Source organism: Dermacentor silvarum, chromosome 7 (genome assembly GCF_013339745.2).
Source record: "Dermacentor silvarum isolate Dsil-2018 chromosome 7, BIME_Dsil_1.4, whole genome shotgun sequence".
In the NCBI taxonomy this organism is placed as follows: domain Eukaryota; kingdom Metazoa; phylum Arthropoda; class Arachnida; order Ixodida; family Ixodidae; genus Dermacentor; species Dermacentor silvarum.
The window spans coordinates 45,304,255-45,330,724 of record NC_051160.1 but is presented as its reverse complement, the minus strand read 5'-3'; the positions used below and the strand labels follow the sequence as shown (position 1 = coordinate 45,330,724).

Sequence of the window (26,470 nt, the reverse complement as noted above, 5' to 3'; positions counted from 1 at the left end):
AGAGACAGCATTCCTGGATGTATTATTCCTGGACTTATACGTGGAACTGTGCACATGGTAAACTTGCAACAGTTAATTTCAAATGGCGGTCAATTAAATAAAATCACCCAATTTTCGTTGGCCTACAGCCTTTGTGATGCATTTGGAAGCTGCTCAATTCAAATATCTCCGCTATTTCAATTGAATTACTTTTTGGCTGCCCAGAAGTAGGGCAATTCAGCCATTAACTGATAAAACAACATTCATGAGGTTGGGACAGTCCAAATGTGCTCACTTTTCATGCTTGGACTGATACAGTGATGGGAACCCACTAGAATATCATGCCAATCACCCGGTCTAGTCTTCATGACTGACAAAAAAAATTGAATTATGCCATTTACTGTCCTGAAACTGTGCAGTGGCTAATGAAGGGTGCCGTAGGGAAGGGGAGGTCAATTTGCATCTAAATCTAAGTACACGAGCTTTCTTGCATTCCACACTGTTTCGTTAAAGTTGGGATAATTCGAACAAAAATATGTGCGATTCCTAGAAGTACAAATTAATGCAACTCAACCGTACTTAGCAGGCAGAGCCAGTTAGTCATACATACTGGTGACAACTGGCAAATGACGGTTTCAATATGTCTACCCATTAGCCCTCCTCACAAAGCCTTGAGCCTACAAACAGAAGGTCATGCCTGGTAGAGGCTGCACATTGTATGCACCCAGTTACAACCCTGCCCAACAAGACGTACCAAGAAGTCTACGCACTATTTAACTGCTGACATGCGTTTCCTATCTATATGAGGCTTTCCTCATGAAATTCTCGCTGGTGTAAAAGTTTGTTCACCAACTCGAACCTGGTTGAATCTTTACGAGTGCCTGACCCTGCTAAGTATGCAGACAGACCGGGGATTGAGATTACGTTAACTGCTGCCTCTGCGCAGCAGGCGTCCTCAACCTTGACACTGCTTAAATTTGCATGATGAGCGGCACGCAACACATCCCTACGCATCTTTCTGGAAAGCTTATCCCAAGTCCCTGAATGTTATCAACACGGCTCTAAGTGAGCCCCACTCTTGGCTCGGAGCACGCTAGAGAAAGAGGCTGTTTATGCCTCGAGAGCGCATGAAGGTCAAGCTGCCCGTTATCAGTTTGTACGAGAGGCTTCTTCCTATCGCCGAGGCCGACAAGAACTAACCTTGGAGGTGTGAAGTGCACTGAAAAAAAATTGTGTGCAGCATGCATTCACATGCACAAGAGACGTTCATTGTCTCACTGCTGTTAAAGCACAGCCTCTTTAGCCAAAGGGGAAATTTGAATTTTGAGAGAAATCTTTAATCTGATTTCATTGTCAAAACACTACAATGTGAAGCGCACGATAGTTCATTGAGGATTGGGGCCGTATTATGTAATGCTTTAGTTTTCGAAGAATTCGCTTTGCGAGCAGTGATTCGTCGCCGCCTGGATGACGCCATCGCCTTGGGGTGTGCACGCATATTATGACGACGTCACGAACATGTCAATCATGCGAAAAACAAACCGTTGTCTGCTACGAAGCGAAGTGGTGGGAGGTGCTTTGGTGCGATTTGAAGGCACAGTGTGCAAAGCCTGCGCGTTCCGTATGCACGGTGTGAGATCGGCGTTGACAGCAAGAAGCGTTCCTAATTTGCTATATTTTCCCTTGGTTTGCGACGTCTACATCCAAAAAGAAAATCTGTGCACCGATTGGCCTCTGTCTTTCCTCTCGTTCTCATTACATCAGCAGACTGCCCAAACGAGACGTCACAGCCAAAGTGAATTCTTCAGAAACCGAATCGTTACAGAATACAGCACCTGCTGAACCTATTTGACAAACTAGTTGCATTTAAGAGCGAAAGAAAATTTCTCTACCTACTGTTGCAAGCAGTTTTCATTTAGGGCATCAACTGTGTAATCACCAAAAGTTTGTCAATTTTAGAAATGAAAGAAGAAGCAAAAAGTTCACACTTTTGCAATTTTGCACCAATACATATCGCCATTCTGTAAACTGTGTTTATTAGAGAGAATGAAGCGGAGAAATGTGATAGCTTACAAGTCATGTGAAACCATACTACCTACATGACCTATTATCCATAAATTAGTGGTAATTTCAGAGCTGTGTAAACATCAATTTTGGCCACTTCATATGTGCTAACTGATATGTAGTTCATGGTATCATGATAGCTGCTTTTGTTGCGGAGCTATAGACTTGCGAACCTTGATGCTTCACTTTCGTTTTTCACCAATTTTCTGAAACATTTCTGTCTTATCATTGAAGGCCTTGATAAAAATCTGCTCGCTGCATATGGTCGATTTTTTACCCTTCCTCTTTTAAATTCAACAAAGATCATCCGTTTCCATGTATACTTGAATGGGAGCATTTAAGGTAAAGCTTCTCATGGAAGCACTACGGATACAGCGTAAGATCATGCTGTTCAGGTAGTTGTGAAGCAGCAAGACGGTTGTACACACACTAAAGTAATATAATAGGTTAATCTGGATTGCGAAATTACAATTTCACATTGCCATAAACACCATTCTTACATTGAAAAGAGGCCCATCAAACAATAAAAAGACAAAAATTAGAAGACTGGTGAAAATGTCAATTGAAATTCCTACGCTAGCTTCCCACAATGGGCCTCTTCGATTATCCGTTCCTGACAGTCCCGGACTGCCCGAGACGGTGCTTTCATCCAATGAGCGTTGCGTATGCAGTCTTTCGGACAGTCCGGGACTGTCAGAAACGGATAATCGAAGAGGCCCAGTGTCTCAAATTAAAAAACAGCATTTGCTTGGGATTGGGTAATTGCTTAACAATAAACAAGAGTCGCACCATTCTAAAAGGAATGAAGACTCGACCTGGTGAGCTTTTCAAGCCTGGAAACCGTCCAAACATGTGAAAATGGCTCAAAGTATTTGATGCCACATTGATGTACTAGCGATGCTACTAGCGCTTAAATTTAGAAAAAAAGTGTAAACTTTCTATTCAATTTTCTACTACTTATCGACTAATTTCTGCAAAGTAAATGCAAATGGAGGCTCGAAGGAATACGTCGCTTGCCTATAGGATCATTTAGAGTTGTTCTTTAGAGTACATTTTTAATGTGGCCTTCCGTGCATGGTACTCCGAGAATGCTCCTTTCTCTGAGCTGTGCACTTGCCAACGGCACCAAAATTTGACTTTGGCTAAGTCGGTTATAAATAAATAGTAGATACCATAAAAATAATTTTGGCAAAGCTGCGGAGATGGAACTAGCTTATTTCAGATACGATCCTTGAAATAGCACCTCAGCAAATGTGGACATCTGGTGGTTGATGCATATGACAGCAGTATCATAATCATGAAAACATGCTGATCTCGCTGTCATGCCTGGTTGCTCAGGCAAGTGCTGGCTTTCAGCGTTTTCGGTTCTGGCTATTTCTGGCTACCAGTGACAGCGGCCCTTTTTTTTTTCTTTCAAATCATCTTTTCTGAGACTTCCGCTATGCATCCGCTCATATTAACACATCTTGCATGAAAACTTCCATGTTTGCATCATCAGAAATTAGGCTTTTTACACCGGTCCAAATTTTAGTCGTAGTTGATTTTCAATAAGAGCAGTGCCCGCACCTTCAAAACAAGCGGTCTATACTTTTACCACGAAACAAACATGAAAGGTAAATCATGTTCCAACCAAGAAACGAAGCAAGGCGAGAGGAAAAGGCCTGCCCCCTGGTCAGACAGTCGGAGACAGTTTGCTTCTTAGCCGGTGTGGAAAAAAGCTGCAGAGTCACCGTTTTTCTACGCACCTGATAGAGGGCCTCATCGCAGGCGTTCTGGATGCCCAGGTTCACCATGGTGTTGGTGAGAGAACGGCCCATGTAGTACTCCAGTGAAAGGTAGTAGACCCGCTGAAAAAATGTCCAAATTAGCCACGCATTAGCATTACACCAGGGAAGGTTAATCACTCACACCGCACAGTCAAAGACTTCTGAATGTCACGTCAATAAGGCAGCCAGTGTGTCATGGTGGATTAACAAATTTTCATGGAGTAATTGAACAGGGTTAAGATGGCTGTAAATGGCACTTACGATAAACTGCTGGCTCATTCCCCTCAAGTTTTGTATAGAAGTATTATTTTGTGGAGTGTTTTGTTTAATACCAAGGTTAGGTGCAGTATACTTATCCGTCTCCTCCAAAACAAATCGTAACTACATGCTGTCTGCAACAGTGTAGGGCCGCAGAAGCAGTCTCTGCGAAAGGAATGGTGGCGCCATCTATCCGTTCTTAGGGCAAAACATTATGCACACAGTCTTGAAGAAACAAGCAGCAGAGAAAGTTTATCCTTTTCCTCTGGTGTTGGATATTTCCAATTATTCTTGATTATGTAAGAGGGCTCCGGAATAATTTCGACCACCTGGGTTTCTTAACGGTGCCTACAACGCAAGCACACGGGCGTTTTTGCATTTCGCCTCCATCGACATGCGGCCGCCGCGGCCGGGATTCGATATCCATATTGGATTGAACAGAACACAATGTGAAATTTCACATCTGTGCAAATTGAGCATGAATGATGAAGTGGTTCCCAACTTTACAAGCGAGTTTTGGTATGGCAGTTTACAGAACACCGAAATACTGCAGATGTGGACTGCATCAGCAGTGCCAGTAGTGCCATCTATCAGCACTTTGTTCAACTATATAGTGTCAGGAAACATTATGTTTGACGTCATTCTCATCAACGAAAGAGAAAACAGTCACATTAGTCTAACGTTAGGTTGTTACTGCTGCCTTCCCACCAACAGGCAAGTAGCAGAAAGCTTTTGATTGCAATAACAGTTTTATGCACTCTGGTTGAACAGACCTTCACAAGATGGCGCCACCATCATGTGCAGCTCAGGTTTATCTCTTCACGATCTGTAATGGCAATACATTATGGACAAGCTAAAACTATATTTTGTTCAGGAATGAGCCCAACAGGGGCCTAGCTGTGCCCTACTGGTATTGATCAATGTTTTTCCATTCTGGTGCTGGTTTTACGATTTCCTTGTGCACCTTGGTGCATGCCACATTGGGTACCTTATGAGCCAATGATTTTTGCACATATCTACAGTAATTAAAAAAATTAATAAAGTCCCAAAATATCTCGAACTGTCATAACATTACCAAGATCACATTGATATTCTCAGCACCCCCACTGATCATAGTCCATTCATCATGCCACACTCATTGGCACTAAAATTTCGGGGACACCGAAAAAAAAAAAAAAATCAAATTGAGCTATACAATTGTTCACAGTATTTCAGCATGTAACAATGCTTATGCTGGGAATGGTAGCACAGGCATTACAGAAAGCTATATAAAAGTGAACAGGCTATGCTGCTGCTTGAAAATTTCCCTTGCATGCTCCCTGCTATGTTGCACTCCAAACAAGACAGAAGTTTACAGGGAGATGGAGGCTTAAAGTGATGAGCAGTAGTCAAACAAGGAATGTTGGCTGGACCCAACATTTCGACAAAGGGACTCATCTTCGTCAGGGCAGCAAATGCTTTCCTTAATTAGCAACGTTTTTATGTACGCATAACCCTCTACCCCACACCCTTAGTGGGGGAAAAGGAGGAGAATAGGTCAAGGCGTGGTCTGGGGTAGCTAATGTCAAAGTTAAGATGTGTGCTACGTTGCACATCACTCGTGAATAGTTGTCTATAAATAAAAATTGAAGCGCATTTCTAAAACGATGAGAACAAGCCAATGATTTTTGCACATATCTACAGTAATAAAAAAAAAAAGTCCCAAAATATCTCGAACTGTCGTAACATTACCAACATCACATTGATATCATTCGTGCTGTGGTGTCAATGGAAAATTTGAAAGGGAAAGTTTTGCCCCTTGTTTTCTTTGCCAGCAGTTATTAATGATTTTTTTTTTTTTTTCCGCGGAACAAGCACAGTGATAGATCAGAAAGAACCTAGTCTAGCCCATCCCTCAGAAATGTTAGTGGCTAAATCTGCTCACACCAACCACTACTGCTCAACTCAGTTGTGCTGGCATTCAGTTGCTGAAATAACTCAATTTCAGTTGTGCTAGCTGTTCACTCTTAACCCAGAGAAACTTAATTTTTCAGTTTAACACGACAAAAAAATTATCCAATTATGAGGCAGGCTGTTGTGGAGGACTTCAGATTAATTTTGACAACATGGGGTTCTTTAATGTGCACCCCTGAGAAATGAGAGAGAGTGCAAACGTATGCCGACCTGTGGTCTAGGCAGATTTAAAGTTGCCCTAAAGTGCCCTTTTGAAGCAGAAAATATTGCAGTTTCACGTATAATTTAAAGCAGTGATGCGGTATCTGGCACAATATTATACACAGTAAGTTTTGGATTGTTTCATATGGTCCAGGCATCAGCAGAGGTGCAATATTAGGTGCAGTAAGTCTTGCAAAGTTTTGTGCAGTATTAGCTGGTGTAAACATTCGTAGATGTGCACAGAAATCTCCTGTTGGAAGGAAGAAGAAAAAAACTCCATTGTGGAGCTGGCGCTCCCTTGTGGTGAAGTGGAGCGATACAGCTATTTCTTCCTCCTCTTTCCTATCCTGCCTTTGGCATTTTACCAAAGGATTTAAGTTCTTTCACCTCAGTGCTGGTTTACAGGTAAACTGCAGAGAATAGCAACAGCCAGTCTTAGCAGCTAGCGGCATGACCATGCTCTCCAAACGAAGCATTTTTTTCTCTGTATGGCATCGTATGAGTGGCTGAGAGCTCAAACCTTCGACTTTTTTTTTCTTAATTTTTTTTTATAAACTTCTCGCAAAGCATTTTGGGATTATTGCGTCATGCACTGGCGCAAGCGGCGGGAGTAAGCCCATAACAGCTATCGCCGTAAAAGAAAATTTTGTGTTGTGCGAACACGAGAGCCAAACTCTCTTCCGCCTTACGACCAGGAAGTGAAGGGTACATGCTCAAGTCGACGGACTCTCAACTCACATCTGTAATTTTCCTGGCATCGTTCCTATGCCATTACTTGTCTTTCCCAGCTCAGCCAAAGACAGCTAGAGTTTGGGTTCCTCACTGGTGTCACCAAGCACTTACAAGATAGAAAAAGAAGCTTTCAAAGAAAACACTCGTAGGCTGTTCTTCACAACCATTTTAAAGCCTTCAAAAGGGCTTCTTTGTGGCCGTCCTTCAGCCACGAAATGTCACCTAGAAACGAACTATCTTTGGCACGTCAAAAACAAACAACAACAAAAAAAAAAAACGAATGAAGAACACATACAGTGCTCAATATTCTACAAGCCATTTGCTTCCGCATATGGCTGAATGTTAAAAAGAACTTGAAGCTAGACTAGTTGCTTCATGATTGTACATGATTTTACGTACAGCTTACAGACAGTATACAGAGACAAGGAAGCTCTAAGTAGAACAGGAAAACGAATTAACAAGTGAATGTCATTTGAAAAAAAAAAAAAAAAAAAGATGGGTGTTCGAGAATGGCAGGATAGGCAAAATTTTCTTGTTTTCTTCAGTCTGGGTTACACTGCTGTCCGTTCAGTGTGGTGCATAGTTAAGCAGGCTATCAATTTTTCTGGTAAATGCACAGATGAAATGCAAACAAACACTGCGTAGGTCTAGATTGAAGCCCGCCTGAATAAAGCGACTTATCCAATCCTTCTTAAATGCTCATTTAAAAAATGAAATTCACTTGTAAATCCAGCATTGTTCTATTCCAATTTACGCTTCATTATCACCATTTCCTGCTGTCCATACTTTAGGCTGAAAATAGTTTGTCATAAGTATAGAGCAGATATGATAGGAAAGAGCAATACCAATACGAGACATTATTAATAGAGTGGAGTACATCGTCGCTCATGCGAAAAGCAAACTAAAAGGCAATTCTAATACCTCTGTGTTGGTTTCATTTAAAATCTTCATGCACATTATATAATTTAGGTAGCCGTGCTCCAGGGCTGGGGGCAAACTACAGTTACTAATGCAATACAAAGCAAGATTATATTAGCACTGTAGCAACCTGAGCCAGAGCCCATCCCATGCCTGAATATGTACGCCAAAAAAGTAGAGCAGGTAATATCTCCGTGAATGTGCAGAAAAACATGACAAGCCAACTATGGGGAATTCAATGAGTGAATTCAGATATGTTTCATAAATGTGCGCCATAGCTGTTGATGCAGGCTTTATCGAGGTGTCATTCCTGTTGGAGCCTTTAAATGTGTCAAACTTAACAGAAACGGGTCAGTCACAGACTCTGCGAATAAGTGTACTTTTTCAAAGAATGGCAAGAGAACAAACTGAACTGGCCTACTGCTGAAAGCTACCCATAATGGTAACGAGTTGAAATGTGTCACTGTGCCAGCTGATGATGATCTCTGCACAGCTTTACAGATCGGAATTTTTTTTTTAGAAATGTGTAAAATTGATACTAAGAAAGAAATAGGGAGAGAGGAACACAGGCATATGTGATGACTCGAGATATGAAAGTATATTGTTTGTCTCATTGATCAAAGAGAATAATTGTCATCCATCCAAAACTTCTTTCACCCTAGTAGATTTCTGCCCTCCTCCCCACCAGCGACCTTCGGTCCTCCCTTTTCTTAATAAAAGAATTCATTCATTCATTCTGACAAACAGACTTGCTATATTTAGTGCTCCTACACATGGATTGGATAAATTCAGCCTTCTCGTTGGCTCACGAGCAGAGCAAATGCCACTGAAAGAATTTGGTCCCCGGTTCACAACCTGGACAAGTTTTCCTTAATATACAACGCTTTCCGAGAAACCTGCATGGCTTTCCTTTGTAGCTGCATGCTAGTTTCAGAGGGATGACAATTCGTAGGAATTAATGTTAGAAAAAAAAGTTCGACGTGCAGACACGGACCCAACAAGAGAAAAACGGACAAAACATATGCCGTTTCCTTCTTGTATCCACGTCTGCACCCCCAACTTATTGTCTACGTGAAGTAGCGATAGAATCCACTGAGCGCGTTGTCCAACCACTGCTGCAGCTACATAAATGGCTGTTATCGTGACAGAGCTCCCCGCCGTCGACTCCCAAGAGAGGCCTTGGTGGCATCCTTGCCCCCCCTCCGCTTCCACCAAGAGCCCATTCAGGCTCCTTTCCTTCTTTTTTCAACCCTCCGCTCGTGGCCGGCCCTCACCTCGGCTTCTTCATCAGACCCGACCTCGAGAAAACTCCCTCGTTCCTGCCAAGCTTGTCCCAAATAGACACCGTGGAAGGTGTGGGCCGGTGGCAAAATTAACTGTGTACGCTCTCCTCCCACCCTCACGGTGTGCCTCGTCTGAACTCCGTGCAACGGTGACACAGCCTCACCAAACAGGTCGTAATCGAATCGAACAGTCCGACTGAAACGTTGGAAGCAGGCAGTGGTGGTGGCCAAGTGCTGTAAGTGGGCAGGATGCCAGAACTAAAGAAAGCTCCAAGAGATGGCCTGTCTCGGCATTGCTCGGAGTGGCTCAATGTTGGCGCGACAAACACATCTATGGCCAGATAAAAACCTGGCTGCGAAAAGAATGCCTCGGAGGCAGGAAGTTGGCTTCGTGACAGAAGCAGTCTTGGGACTGATAAAAGTGGGATAAAAGCAAACAGACTTATAAAAGCAAACAGGATAAAGGCTAGGATATACGAGAAGCCCAGTTCTTGTTTGTCTGGAAGCATCAAATGATAAACAATGGAGGAATTGACTAATACAACAGGTTGTTTAGTGGGCGATTTTTGAGGGAACACCAGAATACATCAGGTTACACAAAGATATGAGATGGTGAGAAACGTTTTGGGAGCTCTCACATTTGCTTCTCACATTACAGTGTAAACAAGTAAATAAATGTGCATACTTTATGCACACACGCAGAAAAATAGAAAATGTTTACTTCTGCAATGTTTCCATTAGAAATTGATGTTCATTTTTCTTTTCTTGATGATACTGTCAAACATTGCTATAAATGAAAGTATGCTGCACCATAAAATGCCAGCTGAGCAAGAGTGCTCGATATAGATTTGAAGAGCAGTAAATTTTTTTTTTCACGCAGTATCAATCCCACGTATATACAGTGCAGGTTAAGAAATGAAGTGCTGCCCCAAGGGAAGTGCACCTTAAGAAAGCAAGCCTAAGATTAAGAAATTGTGGCTAACGTAGCGCGGGTTTTTGATAACATCTGAAAGTTCAACCGTAAATAACATATTGCTGTCTGACAGAGTCCGGACTGCTGTCACAAAACGCCCAACGCAAAAGATTATGCAAACCGAAACGGTTCACATCGACTTCCCAGCAGGACATTAAGGAACGGCAGCAAAGCCAACCTTACGCAACTTGCGGCACAATCTGTCGGGCTTGCGCCGCTACCGAAACAGCATTTATTCGAGTCACTGATGCAGCACGCGTGATCACTGCATGAAGAAACGATAGTTGCTATCGTGTCGCGCAAGACGTCTGCATCATGCGCACGCCGCGAAAAGTTCGCCGTCAAACACTTCCGTAACTAAACTAGCCGATCGCGTGCACCGGCAGGTGCGCGCGCTGAAAATCGTTTACATTAGCCCGTCACGCAACCAACAAAGATCTTCGCGAGCGCCGTCCGGAGCACGCGTCAGTCGTGTAGGTCAGACAGAGGTCAAAACATCGGCACGCGCAATTCGCGCTTCTGTCTGCCGTTCCCCACGATTCACCCAACTCCGCAGCGCAGGGCGCACAAGACCGTTTCGCCGCTACGGGAGCCGCATCGGCTGTCAAATAACCGCGCCCACTGATACGAACGACGCGGCACTGCCACTGTATAGTGGCGCGGAAAGGGAAATATAGGGCACGCGCTCACACAACTGCGCGCAGCGACAGAACCCCTTATCTTATCGGGCCGACTAATCTCCGCACGTCAACTACGAAATGACCTACTACACAAACGCGGGGGCGTTCCCCGGCCGGGAAAAACAAACAAAGCGCGTCGCGCGCCTTATCGAATTCTGTGCGGCCGTTGCACGAATACCAATGCATCGACCGGACGGCATTGCAGACCGCTGTACGAATTCCGCCATTGGATAGCGCTCAGGACACCTAGGATTTCCTCCGCTGAAACGGAAAACAAGCGCGCGTGCGTGCGGCATCCTGCGCCGCTCTTTTCTTCCGATCGCGGCAGCCACTCCAAACGATAAACCCAACGCTCGTTCCCTCCTCTTCGTTAATTTTCTTCATCTAATGCTGACCAACCCACACGACAACGTAAACAAGATGGAAAAGAGAACGCGCGTCAAATACGCCGTCTGCATACGCCAATCAAATGCAGACGACAAATTACAGCAGCTTATAATTTGTTGCGCACTGCGGCGCTGCACCAGCGCGCTGCATTGCCCGTATTTACGTGCGGTCTATCCGGTTTTGCCACGGCGCCGAGTACACGGTGTGCGTACGTGTTTGTGTGTGTATATATCGACCACTTCGCGCAAAAAATTGGTGGGAGCGCGCCGAAACAAAACACGACCCGAATACCGGGCGAAACCAGCTCTCCGCGGCCACTCCTTTTCTTCCAAGTAGCGCCTAGCCGGCCTAGCTGCACCGCACCGCAACCCGCACTGCTGGCTGCCTGACAACTGACGCATGAATTCTGTGCAGTTCGGTTCCCCCCGGTGTATTTTGCAAAACACGCGACAATGCAAAGCCGGAATGAGGAGGAAAGACAAAGAATGGTTGCTCCACTGGGTTACAAATACAACGACGGAATGCGCACAGAGAAAAACGCCGGCCAACCGATGCGGTGGTGCGTGTTTACCTACCTTGGGGTCCTTGTCGTAGTAGTGCTGTTGCGTGCGGATCCATCGGCCGACCAGGTGGTCCTTGACGGTGTAGGCCAGGGCAAAGAAGTAGTCCCGAGGCGTAGCCACATTGCGATCTTTGACCAGCGTGTAGTGGACGTGCCGGTTGAAGGCCTTCTTCACGTTGGCTACATTTTCGACCTGAGCGATGCCTCGCACGCTGATCTGCTTTCGCCGCTCCGAGTCGGTAGTCGGGCCCGACATTGGGCTCGTTATCTTCTCCTTGCTCGCCGCTGCGGAGGTTTGGAAAAAAAATTTCTAGACGGCAGGTTACGCTGCAGTGTACGAAGTGCCTGGCGCGATCAGCTGTTTCTGAACGGCCCAAGCGCGGACGAAGAGGGAGCTCTCTTTTCGCGACCCCTCGCTACGCTCGAAGGTCGCGCAGTCGCAGACGACGGCCGCCGTTTTCTTGTCGCGGCGCGGGTACAGTGGCTAGCGCGGGCTTTCTGGCCTCTGTTTGTGTTTGGATCGCGTCGGCTTTCACAGTCGCTCTTTTGTTGGCATGAAGTTATGGCACGACTTGGCTCTCATTGATACTTGTAGCACCTTGTAGCTCCAACAAAAAGCTTCAGCTAACTCATTTTTAAAACTAAAGAAGTTGACATACAACGCAATGCGCCATCTATGCACCGTCATGTACACTAATTAAAGCAATTTGAGCAAGCAAACAGAACAGTCAGTTTATTTATTTTGAATAAAGATGACGTGCAAACTTGTATTTACTCTACATGTTTTTGGAAAAAAAACGGTTATGCTGTGATTCAGCTACCAGCAGCGTTAAGACTTCATTTATAAGCGCTTTTGAAACTTCCAACACTTTACCATCGAAAACAACATGCGTAGCCGGCTCTCCCAGCCCACCTTTGAACTATAGGTGGATACTCAAAAGTAATGCACCAAGCATGGAGGAAGGAAAAAAAGTTTTCTTCCTCCATGGCACCAAGCATGGTTGAAAGAAATGACCTAAGTGACTTTACCAGCGACACTATGAAAGTTATGGTTTCAGTTTCGTTTGTCATTAACACCTGCGCAAAAGTTTACGTCTATTATGGTGTAGGTCAGCTATCCCAGAAGTTTTATCTGTCGTTCACCCAGCATTCGTTTTGGTGATTAAAGTAATCGTTAAGTAAATAATCAATCGACACTTAGGGGATGTGCCACGCTCATTTGTTCCCTAGAGTAATTCTATAAATAAAGGCAACTTAAGTGGGCATGCGGTCATAAGAAAAAACGAGCCTTGATTACCTCGCCGGGTACCAGCGGCGTCGGTCGCCATGGTTCAAAGGGCGGTCTCTGAACAGAAGTTGCAGTTCCGTGACCTCTTCCTACCAAAGCAAACCGCGCTGAAACGGCAGCCGCGACTCGGGCAAGTTCGCTGCCTTCCTATTGACGTACGGAATCAAACCGCTCACGTCCCGGGAAACGGCTTCGCTTCTCTCGAACGCAGCTCGCCGGGCGCGCAGCTGCGACGAAGAGTTGCGCGAGGTGGCTAGCTCATGGCGATCGCCAGCTTCCTTTTCCTTTTCTAACGCGTGCCACTGCTGGTGCCACCAGCCGATTTCATTATGCAAAGCAAGGAAGACCAAGGCGTGTTTCGAGGCTTGTTTGCGTCGTTCGAATTGTGAAATAATCACGTGACAGAAGCTCTTGAGAAAGAAACGCGTGTCCTCAGTAAAGCGAAAACAGCCAACTTCGAGCAGCGGTGCTACTGCGTGCGAACGTACGACTGGTTTTGCCAATGGTTTTGCAGACGACGCCGCCTGCAGCAGTTTGCCCAGAGGAAGTTCCGGTGCACAAGCATAGCTTCCGGTTTTCGCTGTAAACATGCTGGTTCGGCCACCCACGCCGCCCGCGATGTTCAGACGTCTATCGCGATGTAGCGGCTTTGCCTGATTTGATTCCTTAACATCAGGCCCATATAACCGCGTCATAGATTAAAGTCGTGGCGCAAACCACGATGCTGAGGCTGTTGTGCCGATTTACACACGTTCGGAACATCGCGAGGTAAGCTTTCATGCACTTCGCAAAAACAAGGCACGTGTCTAAAGTGCCGTTTGTCGACCGGCGCGGCCGATATCGGCGATCGGCGATTATTGTGTGCAATATGTGCAGGTTTATCAGGCGGCACCCACAACTCGCAAAAGTCGGCGGGAGAACCGTCTTTTCGACTACGGCAGCGTGGAGCCTCCCGATTATAGCAAGATGCGTGGAAGACGACAGCGATGGCACGGTACTGAACTCGATTCAAAGTTAAAACAAAAACGAAAGTAACTGAATGCGCGACTGCGACTGAAAAGACGTCACACTTGCGCACGTCAAGCTAGCAAGGCGTTAATACTGCGCGCGTTGGCGAAACCTGTGGTGGTGGTTGTGGTAGCAGCCTGTGTATGCTGCACGACCTCCTCTATAAACTATAAAGTTTATTGACCCTTTTCGTGGCGATCCCGTGGGCGCTGCCATGTTTGATCACGTGGTGACGCGTCCATTGCTTGCCTCAACTGCCGCCGTTGCCTCCTTGTTTACAATGGAAGTGTATGACGCCGGCGCGGCTTAGAAAACCTCCGTTTTGGGAGATATCGTAAACGGTGACTGGGTGAACGACAGGAAGCTTTGATCACAGTTTCAGAGGACATACTTAAGCACTTTCGGAGCTGATTAACCTATGTCCAAACGGCGCAAGCAGCGTATATGGTGCTTGTCCTAAAATCGGGGCTAAATATGTATTCCAAGCTATCCAAACATTCCGCTCATGAATTCAGTCAGGATTAGTGTGTTTTGCTATTTGCTCTTTATTCGGCAAATATTTTGAAGCAGTGGCTTGTCAGTTCTGACTCAGTGAAGTTCCTCGGTGCAGCCACTATCTGATTATTTTCTGCCTAATCGCTCGCGGGTGTGCTCAGTTCTGATAGATTTGTTCTTACTGTGCACAAGGCTTGAAACGTAGCTGTTTTGTACATTGTAATACCTTGTAGCAAATGTATGTTACAGCTAGAAACTCGCTTACTCTTGTGGACCATCACGAACCATTCAACTTTGACCATTAATTTGTGCGCCATCGGTGTAGTCCGTCATTTATTGTGCGTATACAGTGCGCATATATTCAAGTGTGTGCCCATTCACTTATTCTTGATACGTCGACGATAGAGTGGGCGTAAGTTTTCCTACCATTTGGGACAAACGTGCGTGAAGCTTACTGTGACAGGAAGCGGCGCTGCTCCCTTTGTCATTGTTTAACGAGTGGTACTCACTCTTGCCGACGTTCTGGGGATGAAGCCTTTTCTTTGAAGGTTAGCGATACAAGGCTGGTGGATGAGCAAATTTCTGTATCCTCAAGGAAAGTCTTGCATCTCGAAGAGCCGGTAACACGTTCGGACAGTTGCAGCAGCGGTTCGTGAACTTGGCCTCACAGATTCATTCCATTCCTTAAGATGCCAGTCACTATTTTTGCAGCCAACTACTGCACACGTCTTCAATCCACATGATTCAATCTAGCATGATTGGAGCGCAGTGTGTTAGCGAAAACTCAGTTGCATTTCCGACAGCTGATCGCACAGAAGCAAGGTAGAAGCGGTAATAGTTTCGTATTCGTGTGCGATCGCTGAGGAGACGTATGGCGCGCCGCCGTGAGTGCCATCTCGTTTCTCTAAAACAAACTGCTTTGCGAAAAAGGTCAATAGAGGAGGTCGTGGTTTGCTGCCGTGTGATATTGTGGCGCCATCTAGCACGCACTTTGTGAAGTTGGCTCCGAGATTTGGTGCGTCATTAGACATATGATGAACAAGAGGCCTCAGACAAGCTGATGACAAGTGCAACCATTAAGTGTACCTTGCCATCGCAAGTAGACTTTTGTGTTAGACATCTCGGAGGCATATATGACACATGAGACTTCATAAACCATAGCAGAACTACTAGTAGATATTGCAAGTAAAAAAATGGTGCCAACTAATGTTTGCACAAACTGGCAACTGTATGCAGTGAAGCATTTCTTAACCCACGACACCTGTTGGAGCTCACGTCGTTCACACTGCCCAGGACATGTGCTTTTGTTGCTCGACTAGTGACGAAATTCGGACAACCATAATATCTCATGTGACATGTTGCCACTGGACGTTAAAGTTTGATACGACCGCACGAGAAAATAATATTGCAACCTAGATTATGCACGACACAAATTCAGTCACTTATGATGGTCATATATGCAAAGGGTGGTCAAACACCACCAGAACGAATTAGTGGGATACATGCTCTATACACATCCCTATTAGTTAGTGCCTTCTCCCTTTGTCGGGGCTTGGAGTGGAAAATCTGTAAGCTATTCTTTAAGCTCACATGCATGACCTGGTAGATACAGCAATGTTGATTTGATTAAGAATAAACAATTCTTTTTAAACCTTAAAATGTTGGCCATAACAGACATGAGTGAAACAACCGCAGGGAACATTAAAACATACTCAGTAACTGTGTACCTCGGAACCCACGAAAAAGAATTGCATCACTCGCCTTTATCATGGGCTTTCTGTGATAAGTACCTGAAGCGATCCTTTCAGCAAATGTGAACGAGAGCCACAACGTTGATCTGAATGCTTCGTCTGCAACCACTCTTTTTTTTTTCTCTCTTTTCTTGCAGCTTACGACCATCGACCCAGAAATGCTGTCGCACGAGTTTCTCATCAAGCAGGCAAGCATTGTTGCTGTTGAGGCAGCTAGCAGGGTACTCATTCAGCTCACAGCAGCCATCCTGGATGCCCATGAAGCATACTGGAAAGTATGAAAACCACATTGTCATGTTTGCCTTCTATCTCTTCAACTTAGCAGCATAAGTTTAGCCCTTTCTGGTACAGTGATTCCTGTAGGAGTAATAACGCTCTACAATAACTATCCGAGACAGAAAAAAAATATATATTATATACATATATATATATATATATATATATATATATATATATTTCTACGAATACGAGTGCCACCTACTCTAACTACATAGCTTGTCAACTTAGTGCCACAGGTGAATGTGGTTCTGCCTGATATGTCGAAAATGTCCATGTGTTGGTGTCACGCTGAGGTTAGTACTCTGCGCAGCATCTTTGGAGCAAGCTGCATAAGACATATCACCTGCTGTGGGTGGCACACTAATGGTCTTCAAATATCTCATTGCCATAATTCACACTGCCATAATTATCAATTGGGAAGTTCGATGATCCATATGCTGACTCCGGTGCCTTGATTCATCGGCAATCAAGAGGAAACCCTTTGATGTGTTGCCAAAAGCTGTACTCTAAATTTTTTCTTTATTATTACATGTATTTTTTCATTCAGATGCATGAAAGACAAATTTCTCACTTGAGTGATAAAATCCAAACCAAAAAGGGCTAAGAGACTCCGAAAGCTTTTCTTTGAACTTGAGCAATGCACTGGAATAAGTGCGATGCCATTGAAAAAATGTATTCACAAAGATATTGAGAGGGATCTATTATGAACGGAGACGTAGAGCGTGCAATGTTTACTTTTCCAATTCCCAATTCCAATTCTCTCAGCTGGGGCAGCGTCGACAACTATGCCCTGCCTATCGCACCTTCCTATTTATTCTTTTCGCGGTGTGCCTTCGAGGTTGACGTTTGACAAGGTTGCCTGAGAGTGATAAAGAAGTTGTGAAGGTGGAGTACCTAACAACTGCTGCTTCCTTGTTTCCTTAAAGATCCGGACAGGTGCACATGCATGTTAAAGGCTCCCAAGTAATTCACAATCATCAACAATCACCCAGTCGCTGGAATCTTTGAAATGACTCACTGCGGTAGCTTAATATAATAGCCATGGCGTTGTGCTGCTGAGTCCAAGGCCGCTGGTTCAATCCTGATCACAGTGGCTGCATTTCGATAGGGGCAGGTGCGATAGGCAGGGCATAGTTGTGCAAATACACTTGTGCACTTAGATTTAGGTGTACATTGAAGAACCCCAGGTGGTCAAAATTAATTAAGAGTCTCCCACTATGGTGTGTCATAACCATGTTGTGTTTTTTATGGGTAATGCTTCAGAGTTAATTTAGTTAGTTTTTAATTTATGGACTGTTGAGCCCCACTGTAACGTCATCACTGTTGTCACATGCGGCTGGAAGAAACCAGGGGCCTCGAAAGCTGCAGGAGCGAGCGAGCGAGTAATCTATTATGCGAGATTGCAAGTTTCCTACTGCATGGCAGCATTGTCTACCGATCTGGAGTATTTTGTACCGTGTTCAAGAAGCATTTTTTCAAAGGGACGCTATAGTAAAGGCACACACTCAATTATGACCAGCCCATTTCTACATCCACTGCATGACGAAGGCATCTCCCAGAGATCTCCAATTGCCCCTGTTTTGCACTGCTAATTCCAAGTTATGTCTGCAAATATTATTATGTCATCACACCACCTAATTCTCTGCTGTCCTCTACTGCGCTTCCCTAACCTTGGCACCTATTCTGTTATCTAGTTATCTACTCTAAGCATTACATGGCCTGCCCAGCTCTATTTTTTTCTTTTAATGTCAACTAGAATATCGGCTACCCTCGTTTGCTCTCTAATCCACACCGCATGTAAAGGACCCTACACTCTCGCAAATACTTCAGAGATTGCAGTTTTAAAATTTATAATTAGCGAGTTCTTGTATAGAAATGGCCATTAAATGAGTGCCACCACTTGTTTTCGAAGTTGTAGAACACGTTTGTTGCATATAAAAAGGGGTGACACTTAGCAACTGCGAAGGCTTGGAAAACATAGGATAGTTTAGTTTGACGACTAAAGTTGGTGTCGGAATGCCAGACATGGCACCTCTGACAAGGCACGTCACGAACTTATGCCATTTTGCCTTTTTTTCTATTCCCTTTGTCTGTGCACGCATTCTTGTGTACATCATAATGAATGCAATCAAACTAGCGCAACTGGCAGTTTTCAAACATGTTTGTCTCCTCGCCTACTGCATCCACATTCTTTTTTTTTCTTGTGCGCTAGGAACTTCAGTAACGGAATCCCACTCGCCCAATTTGACACAATTGTGTGTTTCCTGCTCACAGTTATGGCTGCCGTGAGCACCGAGTGGCATATAACGTGTGTCCGTAGCTATGAGAACCTGCGCTGCCCTCCGCTTTGCAGAGCCTGAACAAGCTGAGCAGTCTGTTTATGCGGTTTGAGACAGAAGTGGGACTCTGCTCGGGGGACGACTCCATCTGGCTGGAGATGATCGCCATCCGTGAGGAGACCAACAGGCTCAAGGCAGATGTTCTGGTAAGTGCAACTTTTTGCCGCGAACACCTAATGACCCAGCAAACGTGCTAAACCGCTTTCCAAACAGCAATTATAATTTCAAGTGCATTTCATAGCTCCCAATCACCACTGCCATCAATACGAATGCATGCATACTTGCCAACCTGTGAACACCCAAATTTGGAAAGATCAAATCCCGCGAACCAATAAGGGGGAGGGAATAGAACACACCTTTGGATGCAGCTCACAAGCGGTTGCAAATTTACTACTGGAAACAGGAGATACTTACCAATGACAAGCAACACATTTTTATATCAGTGACTTTAGCTGTTGTTGATTTTGCCTGCTTAAGGAAAGTTCCTGAATAAACTTGCCTGATGCAAGTACCGTGTAGTTATATGGTGCCTTGCACTGCCATAGGACAGTGTTGCAGGCACCGTCACAACTTTCTTGCATGCATTTTATTGAGATAGCAATTGTATGCACACTTCAGGCAAATTTTTCGCTGGAGTCGTCAGTGTGAGGTTCTGTATAAAGTTCAAGTGAGATAGGATCTTATTGCTGCCTGTGCACCGTAGGCTGTAGGTGCGAGGTAAAACGTACGAAGGTGAGCCGAGAAGGATATTGGCTTGATGTATGCCCAGTATTGGAGGTCACGTGACAAAGCGCGTGCAGGGGGGGGGGGGGGAGGTGAGCACACATCTCCTCTAGCCCAGCTGTGGCTGTGCATGGCTGTCTGCACAGTTGAGTGCGTGCACCACCCGCGCCCTATTTGGAGGTACTCTCTGGTGGGTGCAAGGACTGGGTGAGCAGAGATGACTGGCGTCTGCATGTGCACTGTTTTTCCATGTCCTTAGTGCTGTAGGTAGCGTAATCGTATGCTTCGGAGACATGTAGAAGCGAGACACAGAACTGTTCACTCTCCTCTGTTTGCACTCTTCATCACACCGGCGTTGTGACAGCGAGTGTTCGCAGTCATCGAGTGAGATCTTTTCGTGTTTGCCTGTGCCTACATTACACTGTGCATGTTAATTTTTAATTTGTAAGCGAATGTTTACTGCAATCTATATGGCCGGTAAAACTAGGAGCGTTACTTCATGTAGTTGCCGAATACTTTCCGATCACTATCAATTTTAGTCTTACGGGTTAAAGTGCGACTTTTGTTTATTTAATCAGCGTCGCCCCACCTTTCAAGAAGCCTAAAACATTTTTGTGAACAGAATTTATTTTTCTTAAGATCTGCCGCCACATTTATAAATTTGTAGAACAAGTCCAAATTTGTAAATTTTACAGACAATTTGGGATAATTGGTTGTTATGCAAATCAGACCTGTTGCTGCGTAGCACTGAGCCGCTGAAATGGCACTCATTAAGCAATATCCAGTCTGACTGGAGTACACAGATTTTGCCATCAGGTGTGGCTTTACAGCACACGGACATGTGAAGACAGTGCATTGCATTTAAGCCTCTTGTTGAAACACGATGGCAGCTCCGCAGCAATGCACTTTGCATCCCCATGAAGCTGCAACATGTTTTACCGTAGGCAATAATTGTCTATGTAGAATAGTCACAGAGTCTTGACTTGTGCATATAATTGCACATTATTGTTTCTACACAAAGATTTTGTAGTTGTAGTGTGGAGTTATTTGCTCACCTCCCTTCTCCACTCATCAAGGATATTTTCATTAGAAGAGGAACCTTTACTTCAGAAGCTATTTAAATACATGCGACTGGAGAAATTGTTTTGTTTTGCATCGACTGTACTAATTCTGATGATGTTTGTTAACTCAGAGAAAGTTCGAATTGTCCACCGGTTGAAAGGAGACTTTTGATTAGGGTTATAGATCGAAATCAAATTGCCAAAAATCGTAAAGTAGGGCTGGGGTATATGAGGTGTGTTCAAAAAGAAACCGAACTTTTGCCATAACACCTTTAGTGCTTATAGTACAACATTTTAAGTGCTGTCCCCTTCAAAGTATTCCCCTGTACTGGCAATGCACTCTTCGCATCATTTATTCCATTTTTGGAAAGCCTCCTGGAACGCACTTTCTGGAATGGCGCGCAGGTCTCTTCTTGCATTGTCCTGGATCTCCTCTATGGTTTGGAAACGACGCCCTTTCAAGGTGGTTTTCAGCTTGGGGAATAGAAAAAAGTCTGCTGGGGCTAGGTCCGGAGAATATGGTGGGTGGGGAACAACAGGAGTGTGGTGTTTCGTAAGTAGCTGCGGACAAGGAGCGACACGTGAGCCGGGGCATTGTCATGATGCAACATCCAAGCCTGATTTTCCCACAATTCAGGCCTCATACTGCACACAGAATCTCTCAAACATGCTAGGATTCCCTGGTAAACTTCCACTGCGATGACTGCACTTTCGTTTCAACATCATAGCCATAAAACCATGTCTCATTGCCTGTTATGATGTTCTTAAGAAAGTTTTCGTCGTCACTGGAAGCGGCGAGCAGTTCCTGGCTGATTTCAACACGGGTCTGCTTCTGTTCGTCAGTCAACAAACGCAGCACGAATTTTGCACTGACACGACGCATTCCAAGTTTGTCACTCAAAATTTCTTGACATGATCCTACGCTGATAACCACTTCGTCAGCGACTTCTCAAACGGTCAAACGACGATTTCCACAAATCACAGTTAGAATCTCTCAATGTGGTCATTATCTGTGGATGTGGAAGGTCGTCCAGGCTTGGGATCGTCACCGACCGACATTTTTCCGTCTGCAAAATGCTTGAACCAATCATAGCACTGCGTGCGACTCATACAGTCCTCCCCGTATGCTTGGCTAAGCAACTGAAATGTCTCTGTGAAAGTTTTCCCAAGTTTGTAGCAGAACTTCACACACACGCTGTTATTCCAATTCCTTCATTGTCACTTTGGCAACAATCCGAAGAACAGGTTGTTCATTTGCTCACTTCAGCGGCTGTAGCTCGCCAACTAACGGTCAGAGCGAAACACGGCAAATGGCAGTTTGTTGTCTAAACCTGCCACTACATGCGCTCAGTAGCCGCAGCGCGCCCCCTCTGCCGGTTGGCGCGCTATTTCAAAAGTTCGGTGTCTTTTTGAACACACCTCGTATTTGTAAGGACGTAGGAAAGTTTTCAGTTGCCATTAATTGGTCACATGTGCAGTTTTCCTTCTCACTTCACTTATTCAGTTTATTCTGCATATTTCGGATAAAAACGAGTGCCTATGATGTGTTTTGTCCATTCCAGTCTCTTGAGTCGCGAATGCAAAGCGTCGCTGCCCTCATGGAGGCCGTGGCACAGACTGCATTTGCCAATGGTTCCGAATACGCCGGCATCAGTGCCAACGAACGTCTGCTCTCGTCTGAGCGCCAGATAAGGTCAGCCGCCCAGAAGACTGCAACCCTCGAAGAGGTCCTCAACAAGGCCCACAGGGACGCCGTCCTCTCTGGTGCCGACAAAGCGGACATGCCAGACAAAGAAGACCTAAAGGAAACGTAGGAGCGGTAGACATAGGTACGCCACTTGGTTGCCTAATGCTCAACCCATCTGGCACAGTTTAGCCGTCTCAGATCCCGTGTCCATTCCAGTGGACAAAGCCTTTAATCCTTTTCAAAATGAAATCTGGAGTAATAATGCAGAACAAAAAAAATTTTTCTTGAAACTTCAGCTAGATGCATGCAGTGCTGAATATCAATGACTTAGTGATCTTGTTGCTTCTGCTTATCGGAAATAAATTGTTGCTATTTTATCACAGATGCCAAAAACACCTGTGAAGTACATTTAAAATGCCCGGAAATGGTGCTGCAATCCAGGATAAATAAATCAGCACAATGAACCAGTCATGTGATGCCACGACTTCACCTACATCTTTAGGTAATCAAAAGAAGATTTTATCTGAACAAATTTGGGAGATGTTCACTTTGTCTATATGCATGAACATGCTGCTATGTGCATTTACCCGTGTGATGTGATCAGACAGTGAACTTGCTGGGCTCACAAGAAGCTGGTTGGCAATGAGAACTGTCCATAAAATGTGGTGTGCCTCAGGGTTTTCTCGAGCGGAGCTTCAGGCTGCTTCCTTCAGTACTGAATTAATTTTAAATTTGAGAGAGGACATATTTGTATTTACTTAAGAAAGAACGCTTCACAGCTGATGAAACATTTTTGTGGTTTGGGAAATGAATTGCAGCGCTGCCACGTTCTTAATTAAGGCTACAGCTCTACCAGGGTCAGTAGAGGGCACTGCAAGGGCAAATTATTAATTGAAAGTGCAGAAATGTGATTAACCAGACTGATCAACCAAAACTTGTTCAGTTAGAGTGCTATGAATTATGTCCGGTGACCCTTTATCTGCTCTGAAATATTGGAAGAGATCGGAGCAACATATAAGTAGCATGCTTTCTTACCTAGGGAAAGAAAACACTTGCACTACCTTGCATGTGTCATAATTACCTAAACATCCAGGCATGCACTACTCGTTTGGCATTTTCACATCAACTTTCCCGATTATGCATTAAGAAAAAAAAAAAAAGACGGCACAAGAATGGCAATACACATTGCCAATAACGATGTGGGAATCTTAGCGTGGAAGGTGAGGACCGAGACAGACACCACATGAGCGATGATGTGCTGTGTGTATCTCAATCATCATTTCTCGCGCTGCTTCCACGTTAAGATGAGCCTAACTAGACCAACATTGGACCCTTTTGCAGACATGGGAATGTCGACAGTAGCGTGTCGCAAATGGAGCTAGCAGTGTGGTGAGGCCAGCAGGAGCAGTAGTGTTGCGGCTGTTGTCAGCTGGCTGGATGTGACGATCAAATTTTTGAGCGCTGGCCTGAAACCTTTGGCCTATTCTGGCTGTAGCCCTTCAGATTGATTGATTTATTCATAGGGTTTAGCATCTTAAACCAACATTAAGGCTGTGTGAGACGCCATAGTAGAGGGCTCCGAGTCAATTCTGATCATGTGGGACCCTTTAATGTGCATTTGAATCTAAGCACACAAGCGTTGTTGCTTTCTGTCCCCATCGGAATGTGGCTGGCGAGGCAAGGAGTTGAACCTGCGACTCCATGCTCAGCAACAAAGTACCGCAGCCACTGAGGCGGCAGGGTCTTCAGATGCCAGACACCTCGGCAAGTAACAGACGCCGCCGAAATTGAGAATGAAAAAGCGCCTGGGCTCTTTACCATCTTCTCTGACTGCGGATGTGCCAACCTTGGCTGTTTGTGGCATGGTGCTGTCGAGTCATGTGACATGCTGTCGACACTTTCGTCTGGCATGTGGACTGGCCTAAACAAGAAGATAACCCACAGAACCCACCTGCCATAAAACCAACCCTTGGGTTTTTCAGAGGAAAAGAGGGAAGCAATATTTCCCAGGCAGTGCAAGATGGTCATAAAGTACAGTAAGGTCTACTCTTGAATGAAACATCTGATTACTTTTCAAGCCAACTTAAGAGGGAAATAGGGTGCCTGATCTGAACCATTAGGTAGGCATTCTGTTGATAAAAAAGATATTGTCCAGGGGTTCATATAAAACCCGAGCCGTAGTTTAAAAGCTGGCCAGAACATTACATGGCCATCCTTAGGTAGCAACGTTATTGACAGCTGACAACATTCTCATTACCTGATAGAAGCACATGCAACAGCTGGCTTTGTAGCACAAAAATTGCAAGCATTAAGGTCTGTGCTGATTTTTCTGATAATCAATTCTAGTGTTACTATAGTAGTGTTTTGTATTTGCACATCCTCAGCTTTTTATTGCGATAGCAATTATATGGACACTCCAAGCGGATTTCTGCCGTCGCCGTGAGGTTCCGTATGAAGTCCAACGACGATGAAATCATCGCCGCGCGCCATGTGCTGTATGTGCGAGTGATAGCGCGCTTTCACGGGGAGCGAACACACGGCGGAGAGCAAACGCGACTTCTTCCGTCGCGCAAAAGGCCGTGGGGGGACGGGAAGGAAAAAGGGGACGCGGCGTTTAGCTGCGGCACCAATGCGTATTTATATAAAATATAAAAATGTTGCGAGGCGAGAATGTAGTAAAGAATTCCGACGCTGCTCGACAAGAGTCCAGTTCTCCTCTGGTCGAAAACCTCCGAGCCGGTGCCAGAGGCACCGGTAATAGTCACCAATGCCGCGCGCGTTCGGTGCGAACGCGGGCAAAACGCCGACAGCGTCGACAACAGTACTGCGCGTTGCTGGTGCTGCTACATGTCCGAGTTTATACAGCTGATAAAACTACTATCCTTACTGTGTTTAGCTCTCTACTAATTTGCTATCATAATTGATGCTTCGCCTTTTGGGTGAAACTGCGACATTTATACTTGTTTCCTTCTCATTGCAGGGGCATAGAAGGATGCTGTACAGACATCAGGAGCATCAGGTTAAAAAAGAATGTTTACATTTACGGTGACCTGTGGCTCAACCAAATAAAATTATTTTGTCGTGTTTCCAAAACTGCCGTGTCATCTCTCCAGTAGCTGTTCACAGTGCCCACGAAGGAGGAGGAATAAAGAGAGAGAAAAAGGTGAAGTCTAACAGACGTGTTTCTGGTTCGTGACCCTATGCAGGAGGAAGGAGGTTACAGACGATGGAAAGACAGAAAAGAGAGGGTGGGAATTACAGGGACGGAAGCATTAGCAGTTCCAACATGTGGACTGCCCTTCATCATAGAGTTTCCTACAATAATAACTAGAGTTCCGCTGGCGCCGCAAGTGTTCAGCCACTATGGGAATGATGGGAAGTACATGGATTGGTCTGACCTTCGTTCTTGTGGATTCGGACGTTTTTGTGGCTTTGTTTATTATGCTTTATCTGCCTTCGTTGTCCTAAATTTCAGAGAAATCTATACGTTCCTCAGTGCAGAAGAATCTGCGAACACGTAGAGTCGCTACTAATTGTAGCGGTTCAGCCTGTCGAGGTGGCCAAATCGAAACATGCCAAGCATCTAAACACGCTAGCTCGCCTGCGCGAAATTCATAAGGGCATTCTATGCCGCTTGTCGATGCATGCGTCCGTGGTGTAATGGTTTCTATATCGTGCTAAGGGTCATATGTCTGAATCCTGCCGTCAGACAATTTTAATAATGTTGGATTATTATGTACACAGTACTTAGTTGAAAATGACGAGTTTGCAAAGTAACGAAAGCCGTTTGAAGCCAGAAATACGAAGTTTAGGCAAATCCATGTACTAACCATCATTCCCACGGTGGCTAAACCACATGGCTTGCAGCTTCAGCAGGAAATAGTGCTAGAGTTCCCTCTAGTAATTATTGTCTGAAACTCTGTGCCCATCATGCCTACAATCGGTCACTGAGGCCAGTTGATTTCAGAAACAGAAGTAATGGCCGCATTGCTTTGTAAGCCTGCAATGCATGGAGCCATGATTCAAGGACTTTTTCTTCGAAAATGATCTATAATACAGCCAGGTTAACACCGCCCGAAAGAA

At 45.0% G+C, this 26,470-nt stretch overlaps 2 protein-coding genes across 4 annotated transcripts in view; one reads left to right on the top strand and one right to left on the bottom strand.

Annotated features, from left to right (window-relative positions):
- LOC119457982 (glycogen phosphorylase) overlaps positions 1 to 12,240 on the bottom strand; it is a 47,435-nt gene extending 35,195 nt beyond the window's left edge. Inside the window, exons 1-2 of the mRNA XM_037719768.2 lie at positions 11,770 to 12,240; positions 3,789 to 3,890 (exon numbers count right to left, since the gene is read on the bottom strand). Coding sequence (XP_037575696.1) covers positions 3,789 to 3,890; positions 11,770 to 12,012 — 345 coding nt within the window. The 5' untranslated portion in view covers positions 12,013 to 12,240. The remainder of the gene's footprint in view (positions 1 to 3,788; positions 3,891 to 11,769) is intronic.
- Positions 12,241 to 13,616: 1,376 nt separating this feature from the next.
- Positions 13,617 to 25,480, top strand: LOC119457981 (uncharacterized). 3 transcript variants are annotated; one of them, XR_005193400.2, is made up of 7 exons: positions 13,617 to 13,812; positions 13,921 to 14,038; positions 16,436 to 16,573; positions 18,931 to 19,062; positions 22,263 to 22,529; positions 22,771 to 22,889; positions 25,368 to 25,480. XR_005193400.2 is itself a non-coding variant. In XM_037719767.2 (6 exons), the coding sequence occupies exons 1-5, from the start codon at positions 13,766 to 13,768 to the stop codon at positions 22,512 to 22,514; spliced, it is 687 nt and encodes a 228-aa protein (XP_037575695.1). In that variant the 5' UTR covers positions 13,617 to 13,765; the 3' UTR covers positions 22,515 to 22,529; positions 25,368 to 25,480. The 3 variants fall into 3 exon arrangements, 1 of the variants encoding a protein (XP_037575695.1); XM_037719767.2 differs by lacking the exon at positions 22,771 to 22,889; XR_007467815.1 differs by lacking the exon at positions 13,921 to 14,038 and having other exon boundaries at positions 13,692 to 13,812.
- The last annotated feature ends 990 nt before the right edge of the window (positions 25,481 to 26,470 follow it).

Excerpts from the sequence above, each read along its gene's own strand:
- LOC119457981 (XM_037719767.2), top strand. The coding sequence starts at position 13,766 with ATGCTGAGGCTGTTGTGCCGATTTACACACGTTCGGAACATCGCGAG. Across the intron at positions 14,039-16,435 it reads AAGACGACAGCGATGGCACG|CTTACGACCATCGACCCAGA; the intron begins GTACTGAACTCG and ends CTTTTCTTGCAG. Across the intron at positions 16,574-18,930 it reads CCCATGAAGCATACTGGAAA|AGCCTGAACAAGCTGAGCAG; the intron begins GTATGAAAACCA and ends TCCGCTTTGCAG.